The 10,415-nt window shown below is 34.9% G+C and overlaps 1 protein-coding gene across 1 annotated transcript; it reads left to right on the top strand.

The window, feature by feature from the left end:
- The first annotated feature begins 6,059 nt into the window (after nucleotides 1-6,059).
- Nucleotides 6,060-9,867, top strand: LOC131032910 (putative F-box/FBD/LRR-repeat protein At4g03220). Its single transcript, XM_059218850.1, has 3 exons — nucleotides 6,060-6,064; nucleotides 8,233-9,049; nucleotides 9,350-9,867. Exons 1-3 carry the CDS (start codon nucleotides 6,060-6,062, stop codon nucleotides 9,650-9,652), a joined length of 1,125 nt encoding a protein of 374 aa, XP_059074833.1. The 3' UTR covers nucleotides 9,653-9,867.
- The last annotated feature ends 548 nt before the right edge of the window (nucleotides 9,868-10,415 follow it).

Genomic DNA, 10,415 nt, shown 5'->3' with positions numbered 1-10,415 from the left:
ATGTCGTACACACTGGGATTTTATGGTGATATGTGGTTCTAAGGGGTCACACATGTGTTAGAACACATACATGACCCCTTATGACCAAATATGACCCCTTAGGACACTATGTGATCTTAAGGGGCATGTCATACACACTAGGATGTCATAATGGGTCATATGTGGTCCTAACGGGTCACACATATGTTAGAACACATGCGTGACCCCTTAGGACCACATATGACCCCTTAAGACACTATGTGATGGACTAAGGGGCATGTCATACACATTGGGATTTTACAAGGGGTCATATGTGGTTCTAAGGGGTCATGGATTTGTTAGAACACATGTGTGACCCCTCAAGACCACATATGGACCCTTAGGACACTATGAGATCTTAAGGGGTATGCCATACACACTAAGATGTTTTAAGGGGTCATATGTGGTCCTAAGGGGTCATGCATGTGTTAGAACACATGCATGACCCCTTATGACCACATCCGACTCCTTAGGACACTATGTGATCTTAAGGGATATGTTATACACATTAGTATGTTATAAGGGGTCATATGTGATTGTAAGGGTTCACGCATGTGTTACCCCTTAGGACCACGTATGACCCCTTATGATACTATGTGATCCTAAGGGGTATGCCATATACACTAGGAGGTTATAAGGGGTCATATGTGGTCCTAAAGGGTCATGGAAGCATTAACACATGCGTGATGCCTTAGGACCACACATGACCCCTTAGGAAAGTATGTGATGGACTAAGGGGTACGTCGTACACACTAGGATTTTATTAGGTGTCATATGTGGTTCTAAGGGGTCACACATGTGTTATAACACATGTGTGACCCCTTAGGGGGTATGTGCAAGATCATGGTGTGCCAAAATAGGCCCTTAAGTGGCAATGAAATTTTAGAAAATCAGAGTTATGCAACTTGACATGAAAATTTGAATAAGTTGTGAACATTATTTTAAAAATATGTAAGAAGAAAATCTATATAAAATTGAATTTAGTTTCTAAGCTACTAGTTGTTTTTTGGAAAAAAAAAATCCTATTTGATGAAAATTTCAAATTTCAATGCAATGGTACTAAAATTTCAGGAAAAAGATAAGAAGTAGGCTTATGTCTGACCACCCTAATCATATTAAAATAATAATATTTTTTAATAATATTTATAATATAAGTATAAGACTCATGCCCGGATGTGACACATATTTTTTAATAATTTTTTATAAAGTAAATAATTATTTATGATTTTTTTACTACAACTTTTCAGAAATTCAGAAACTCCTATGCCTGACCACCTTAAATTGGTCAAAACCTTATGAAATTCATTTTTATTTTTATTTTTCCCTGTATTGGATGAAGCATAGGATGTGACGCATGTTTCAAATTCAAAAAATGTTATACAGTTTGAAAGTTATGAGTGTTTTTCAATCAGTCTATCAATCAGGACTTTTATCAGAATTCAATTAGAAAATAAATAATAATTGTTGATTAAATTAGAAATAAGACAAGCCTTATATTGTTGGAAAGATGAGAATGTCCTTAAAAAATCCTTTTCATTTTATCATTTTTGGCTATAAAAAGAGTCACTAGCCACTAGTGTAAAGTCTGGAAAATCAAGGAATATTGAAAAACATGTTTTTTTTCAGTTGACTTTCTAGGCTTGTCACTTTCAAGCCAAATCCCAAGGGAAACCTGAGCCAAAATTTAAAATTTAAAATTTTTACAACATAAATCGGATATCCAATATAATCAGATACCCAATTTTAATAAGTAAATTCAATAACTAAATTTGCACTTAGTTAATCTATTATTTATTAATATATAATATATTAATATACAATATATTAATTTATAAATAAATTAGTATATGATATTAGGGAGAGGAAGAGGGGGGAGTGGGAGAGAGAGAGAGAGAGAGAGAGAGAGAGAGAGAGAGAGATGAGAGAGAGAGAGAGAGAGAGAGAGAGAGAGAGAGAGAGAGAGAGAGAGGGAGGGGGGAGAGAGAGGGAGGGGGAAGGGATAGAGAGAGAGATAGAGAGAGGGAGGGGGAAAGGGTCATATTGTGTCCTATGACCCTTTAGGACACCATATGATCCCTTAGGTGTCAAATTTATGTAAGCAATATTGGCATTTCTTTTTATATTATTCTAGACACCTAAAAGTTGTTGTACAAATTAAGTGAATTTTATTCATTTAATTATCCCTATTTCTTTCAATTAATTAAATTAAGATTTAATTAATATCCCCACGTCTCTAAATTAGCCTATAAATCAAATTTAAGATTTGATTAATATTTCCCTTCTTCTATCCTAGCCATTTAATTAAATTTACATTTAATTAAAATCTATCTCATAGCCATTTAATTAAAATTCCCCTTCTAGCCATTTTAATTAAATATACATTTAATTAAAAGCCCTTGTGCATTTAAATAAATCTAAATTTATTTAAACCCCCCCCCCCCCACTTGCAAAATCCTACAAATGCAAGTTGCAACCAACAGTTGAAATAAATCAATTTTATTTTAATTAAATTCATTTTTCCCCACCCACTTGCAAAATCCTACATCTCCCACTTGCCTCCTAAACCTCTTCTAGATCCTTCTAGATTCTTCTAAACTCTTTTAATTAGCCTAATCAACTCCTAATCATGTCCTTTCCCTAAATTTGAGGAGGTCACTTCTCAAACCTGGAGGAAAGTCTTCTAAAAGCAATAAAAGCTTTATCCATTCAACAAGCTAACTTGTTGAGTTCCCCAAATTTGGAAGGGCTCTTACAAATTTGTCTCCAAAGTCTTCATAACCATTAATGGTTAACTCAACCTTCTTGCATGGTTAGAGACTTTCTCTCTAACTTAACCCTCAACTAAACCAAGGGTCTTATCAAGAACTCATGGATTTGACCCTATTTATCCTATTAACCCTTGCACAAGAGTTTATCCCTTGGGTAAAGGCTTTATCCATTGGTTATCCACTAACCTAACCACAACCTTACCTCTTAAGGTAACCTTCATGTCTCCTCAGGTATTTAATGCCTCTTACATCTCCTCTCAAGCCCTCTCAAGGTGACATTTGTCAACTTGAGATTCGACTGAATCGCTCACATGGATTGATAACTTTCAATCGTAGCCCTTATTGAGATTATTCAATCTCAACCATCCATTGCCCTATTTTCCCTATAAAAAGAGCCCATTCCTTCTAAAAAAAATCAAGTGTTGTGTGCAACATACTTATAATAATTTTGCAGGTTAAGGAGCTCTCTTTATTTTGAATAATTAAAAACATATGTTTGGGAAGAAGCCGAAACCTTGATTACATAGAAGGAAAAAGAAAAAGCATTAAAGTGACTAGAAATAACAGTGCCTAGACACCTAATCAAAGATCAGATCCCAGAAAAACAAAAACAGATCACAAACAAAGAGAACAACACAAGACAACCAAAGGACAACAAAAAGACAACACTGAGATAGCACAAAGATAGCACTGAGACAACTAGATATTTCTTATGAGTTCTTCTACATGTACCACCATCTGCTTCATATTGACCGCAGAGTTCTTCATATCATCAACCTCTTTTTCCTTGATGCCCACCTGTTTCAAGGTGTCCATCCTTGTTCTCTTTTCATGACCCGTCTTCTCGGTCTTTTACTTCTCATCTTCCTTACCTTTGATCTATTCAAATTTATTTATCAACATGTTAACATGATCAACAGTGTCCTTAAGGATCTAGAAATTTTGCGCAGCAATCATCTTCATAGTTAATTCCATCTTATCCACCCCATTGACAAGGTCGTTCAAGTTAATTCCCAAACCTTTATCATCTCTGATTCCTTCCAGCTCCTTCACCTTCTTTTCCATTTCTAAAATTTTATTGGCCATTGCTTCAATAGCTTCAGCCTTATTAATGGTCACCATTAATTCTGACATTTTCAAAAAGAGGCTTCTCACTTATGGTTGCCTTTTTGATCATATTGAGATCAGTCTTCAATTCACTAATTTCTTTCGCCATTTTGCTTATGACCTCACAGAAACCCTTGATACTATCATTACCTATGGCGCCTTGGCTGACATTTTGATTGGCCCTATTATTCTCTTGATCTTCATTCTGCATTCTCTAAGTGTTTGCGTTCTCCCCATAGTCAGCTTCCCGCGTTTCATCTTCCTCCTTAACCTTGTTCTTGTACATTTTTTCAACCTTAGAGTCCTGATCAGAAGAGACAATAATCTTCCTTTTCACCTTATTTATCCCTTTACTGGTCTTCTTGCTCCTCTGGGTTTGCTTCCCCATCCCCTTTCTTTTCTTACTCATTATGATTTTATCATCAAATGACTCCTCCTTAGATTCCGAGAAGTCAAACTCCATAGTAGACCCCTTGCTCTTTCCCTTGGTCTTCCCCTTGTTGCTAAAATCTTCAAACTCACCCTTAGTTTCAAAATAAATATTGAACCCACTATCCTCACTTTCAGTTTCATCATCCCTAATTTGTTTTCCTTTACTGACGGGTTTCTCAATAATTTTATTTTTCAACATCTTATAAACTAAAACCATTAAAATCTGGTGTAGGGCATGATCTTTTTGAGAATCCTTCTACATTTCACGAATAGTATGATCCATAGAGCATGCAAGATAGTACGAAAAACTAACCTTATCACCATGGCAGAAGTGGTTGAGCAGCATGAAGTGATGCCCATAAGCCCTTGTGAATCTCTCATCCAGAGTAATGTAGCTGATGGTAGCAAACAACACAAACCTCCATGACCTAAAAATGCGCTTAGGCAAATAGTAGGGATTGTCCACCTTAACCAATTTTCTTCTTTCTCCATTTGTGATAGGAAACCTATCCACAGACTTGTTAGACATACTTCTATCTCTATAGAATTTCATACCATCTTTCACCATACCCGTAGCTTCCGCAATGACATCCTCATCCACTTGCATCCTCTGGGTACCAACAAGAATCTTACCACTCTTCCAAGTTTTTATGAAGTTCTTCATGACAGAAGGGTCTTTGCCACAAAGCCTTTCCATAAAAACATTCAAACCTCCATCTTGAAGAATCTCCCATACATCTTTGTTTTTCTTCCAATTTGAACAAGAAGCCGGTTCAAACCTCTTTTTATTGCCCCCCATTTTATCCTCGAATTCCCAATTCTTCCTTATCATGGCTCTGTTATTTTGTCTGCAAGCTCTATGAAAAAACCTAACAATTTTATTGTTGCTGTGCAGAGCCACCCAGAATCCGTGCCAAATAAATATGATATGATAGATAAAACAAACCTCATCGTCGTTGTGATCAATCCTTGACAAGTGAGAATAAAGCATTAGAGATTATGATTAGTTAAGGCACGTTGTTTCATTTGGATCCAATCCAGTTCTTGCAATGACTTCACCTCACACTTGAGATTACTCTCACCATAAAGGGTAATAATTTTGTCAGAGCTACAAGCCAGGTTGGTAGGCCAGTCAGCACATTTGTTAGCTTCTCTATAAGCATGTGTAAAAATACATATTTCAAAGGTTTTACTTATATCCTTCGTAGTTTCAATGGCATTGTGTATAGACCAATAAGGTGGGAAAACATTATTCAAGCAGTTAATAATGTTTACAGAATCTCCTTCAACCCACACTTTTGTGGAGTTTGAATCTTTAGCAAGAACCAACTCCTGATAAGCAGCAATGGCCTCCACAACATGATTGGTTTGGTGACCTATAGGAATACATTTAATAGCTTTACATATTCCCCCTTCATCTCTTAATACCATAGCACACCATACCTTACTAGGATTACCCTTGGAAGCACCATCAATATTGATTTTCATCCATCCTTGAGGAGGGCCTTCCCATCTCACCTTGTCTCTAGGATTAGCATATATGGTTTCACTCCCCTTTAATCTCCAATTCTTAAAAATGATTTTATCCCCTTGATCTTTAGGATTCATTATTCCACATGTTATGTAGAGCTTCTCCACCATATTTCTCTAAATTTTCTCAAAAATAATTTGGGCTTTTGATGCCTTATCTCTGAACACTCTATCATTTCTCTCTTTCCATATTCCCCAACAAATATGCGGTAAAGAAAATTTCCATAGCAGATTAACTGAATTATTCTTGGAGGGGTGAAGCCAAGAATTGAAGACATCTTGGACAGCTTCAGGGAAAACTCAATTGATATTGAAATTGTCCAGGCATCTGGCCCAAATATCCACCAAGAAAGGACAATGGATAAACATGTGAGTAATGGTTTCCTCATTCTGCATACAAATCCCATGCAATCAAATTGCCCCTCCCCACCTTCCATTTCACTCCTTTGAGTATTATGTCTCTAGTTCTTGTGATATTTTTCCAGATGTTGGATCCAATTGGAATATCTTCAGCCTTGAGGAAACTATGAAGGGTCGAAAGGCTGTCTTTTGTACTTATTATCCCATATCATTTTCCACTCTCCCTCAGATTTATATCCTCTCCATATCTGCTTAGCCATGAGAAACTCATTCATATCCCTGATTCTTCTAAGACCAAGTCCACCTTTTCTTATAGGTTTGCTCACCTTATCCCATGCAATCAAATTCATTCTCTTCTTTTCCTCAACCCCAGTCCAAAGAAAGGTTCTTTGGATTTTTTCAATAGCCTCTGCAAACTTAACAAGAATTCTAAAAAGACTAATGGCATAAAGAGGAATACTATGGAGGGTTGATTTTAGAAGTTGGACCTTTCCCACTTGACTAAGCAAAGAACCTTTCCATCTAGTTAACTTCTTATGAACTTTATCCACTAGGGCACCCCAAAAGGTATCAGGAGGAACCTGACATAAAGGGAGCCCAAGATAGGAAGCAAGGAGATTCCCCATTTGGCTACCAAAAATAGCACTAATCTTTGTATGTCTTCTCTCTGGAGTATTTATGAAATAAACAAAACTTTTAGACCAATTAATCAGTTGACCAGTTGCACTCCCATATCTATCCAAAGCTTTCTTTAGGCTTCTAGAATCTTTTATAGAAGAATTACCCATAATAATTGAATCATCCACAAATTGCTAATGAGAGTACACTTGGTCTACAGATGGAGGTTTAAGACCTCTAAACTCTCCCTTCTCAACAAGATTTCCAATAAGTCAAGAGTTTAGAGATGATCTTGTATAGGGAGTTACATAGACTTATAGGTCTAAAAGGATCCATGGAGACAACCCCCATCTTCTTAGGAATAAGAGCAACGAAAGTACCATTCAATTCTCTTAGAATTCTCTTGGCACCAAAGAATTCTTTCACCGCACTAGACACCTCCCTTCCAACAATATGCCAATACATTTGAAAAAAAAACATAGGGTAGCCATTTGGGCCCGGGGCCTTATTACCATCAAAAGAATTGACATCCTTCAAAATCTCATCATTAGTAGGGATAGCAGTAATATAGGAATTCTGGTCAGCATCCAAGATAGAAGGTATGCAATCCAAAAGATCCCTTTGAGCTTTATGGTCAGATTCTGATCCTTAGTAAAAAAGAATTGAATAAATTAATCTTTTCAAATTAACTATTTAATAGAAGAATAAACATTAAATAAATATAAATTATTTATATAATCGCTCATAGCCAATTTTTATATGTGTATACAGATACATAAAAAGGTGTATGGTGAAGTAAGAACAGATCCAACTTTAAAACAAATAATGTTATTATCAATATTTTTATGTTTCTAAACCCCCATTCAATATAAACACAATTAAAAACAAAATGATACTACATTATAATATCTCTAAACAAAATACTTTTAATATGGCAAATACTATAATGTAAAAATTTGACATAAAACTTAATATTAAAAAATATATTGTTAATTTTATTTTTTAATAGAATGGTCAAACACCCCAACAAACTCAAGCGACCATAACCACTCTTACCTACATCTGAATCCTAAAGAAGCCCCAGCCCATCATGCTAAACAAGAGTCAAAATTATTCATTACAATTCTTAAATATAGAATTTGAAAAAAAATTGAAAACACATTGCTCAAAATTATAATTTATTTATAATAAATAAAAGATAATGATATTTTGGTGCATTCTAAAAATTAAATAAAAAAAAGTCAAAAACATATTACACCTGTGTGACAGGTGGACTTTAGACGTCCCAAAAAAAATGTTGAAAATACGATTGTGGAACACTTTTAATTACTTCACGCTGCACGCCTCGGCTTTGAGCTGCTTTTCTTTATTTCATTAAACTGCTATAAATATTTCTCAGTAAAATTCCTTTCAAACAAGCAGTTCATTGTTCACTTGTCTCAAAAGGATGGAAATTTTGCTGGACATTTGCAAAAAATCTAAAATTTCCAGAGGATTTCTTTTCTTCATCGCGTAGCCCTACTGAAATCCAAAATATAATAGATCTTATTTTTGAGCGTCATTCTGGTCCGCTTGAAGTTTTCGAGCTTAACAATGTTCGATTCTGCTGTTCAAGTGACAAGATTTCTGATTGGATTCATCGCGCTGCTCTTAAAGGCGTGCAAGAGATTAAGATTGTAGAGAAGGTTTCAGAAATTTATGAAGTTCCGGCAGCCATATTTTTATGTCAAAATCTCAGATCTTTGGCTTTAAAGAATTTTCTGCTGACAAATCTACCAGACAGTTTTGGTGGCTTGGCCGACCTGACAACATTGGATCTTTGTAATGTTGATCTGAATGACAAGATCGTTGAGCTCATGTTGCAATTATGTCCAGGTTTGGAAACCTTAATCCTTAGTAACTGCAATGGACTTGAAAGATTAAAGATATGTTCAAAGAGTTTCATTGCTCTGTCTATCTCCTCTAAAATCAAAGCAATAACAGCAAGTTGTCCGCGATTAACAAGCCTTACATTATTGCTTGATAACACCGAGACGAAATTGGATTTGCCAGCATGTTTAAGCCTGTGTACAAATGCAGGACTTGAATCATTTACAGCTCTAAGAACTCTTAGAAGAATTACCTTTTTGAACGGCTTTTTTTTGCGCGATGTAAAGATTCTCAAAGAATTTCCAGACTTGGAACATATGTGTGTACACAAGGGTCAATGCTCGGATGTAAGTTCTAATGGATTATTTTATATCAAATTTAGTATATCTAATTTTCCAAACAAAAGCGTGAGTGTGACAAACTGACAACCGCTTCCAGTGTAGCATTTCTAGTCAAGGCATTAAGAATACTGTACTATTCTCCATTTACAGACTTTTATGTACTTTTCGTCTATTATTTGTTAGGGTTATAATACTCCATTTGAATCTTTAATTAGAATTGTATTGTCTTGTATATTTATTTACTAATTTTGACTCAATCTCTCAAAAGTATTGATATTCTTTCTTTGATCTGATGGTGCAATGCAGACAGACTTCTTTCGGCTTGATGATGAGGCAATTTTACCGCTGGAGAATCTAAAGTGGGTTCATTTGAACATAACCTACTTTCATCACCCTGTGCATCTACTTTCCTGTCTTTTTGGAATAGCTCCGGCTTTGAAAACATTATTAATTTCCCGAAAGAAAGGATTCAATGGCGTTCGTGCTCAGGAATTTATCAATCTGGCTTGGAATCTTCAGCGACCATCTACAGAAACCAAAGTTTTCTTATCACGGTGTACTGCAAACGAAAAGATATGCGTCGACTGCGATCTTGTGAATTTCATCTGAGAGTGAGACGGAATCTTGCGGTGAAGAGGAAGATAGGGTTTATCTGGGAGATCGACGGAGAGTTTAGTTAGGGTTTGTGCTTATTATTTTTGGGGTTAATTTTACAGTTGGAAGGAAATACATTGAAGTATTTTTGTTTTGATATTACAGTTGGAAGGATGAATGGTGTTATTATACATAAATATTTATTTTGTGGAGAGGATGACTAATTGTAAAGCTATTTCTGGAATGTTTTCTCTCCAGCATTTATTGGCATAAGATTAATTCCTCCCCTTTTGCATGAGGAGAACTCCATGAGAGGTTAAAAAATAATAATTTACATGAAGTAGATAATTATAGTAGATAATTATAGGTTTTTTATTATTTGGGATGTGATGTCTTTTGTTTTCGATCAGTTGATCAGTTGATCATTTGAGTAAAAATATTTATGTTTTTATTGCTGTAGTAATTTCTAGTAATTTGTTTGTATTTTTTATTTCTAAAACAAAATCAAACCCTAATTGTAAACCAAATTGAACACTAAATATAATTAAATCCTAACCCTCATTAGATTAGGGGTTAATGTTTTCATCCTATATAGAAATGATAAACCTCAACGAATTGAAAGCATAAGTGTAAAACTAAATAACATATAACAACTCTTACTAATTTTAAAATAATTTTAGTAATTTATTTAATATAAATTATTTGATTTATAAGTTATTAAATAATTAAATAATTAATAAATATTTTATAATTTAATTTATTTTCAATTGCCCCTACG

The sequence above is a fragment of the Cryptomeria japonica genome, chromosome 4 (assembly GCF_030272615.1).
Source record: "Cryptomeria japonica chromosome 4, Sugi_1.0, whole genome shotgun sequence".
Classification (NCBI taxonomy): domain Eukaryota; kingdom Viridiplantae; phylum Streptophyta; class Pinopsida; order Cupressales; family Cupressaceae; genus Cryptomeria; species Cryptomeria japonica.
The sequence above is the reverse complement of the archived record's forward strand: the minus strand, read 5'-3'. Positions and strand labels throughout refer to the sequence as shown.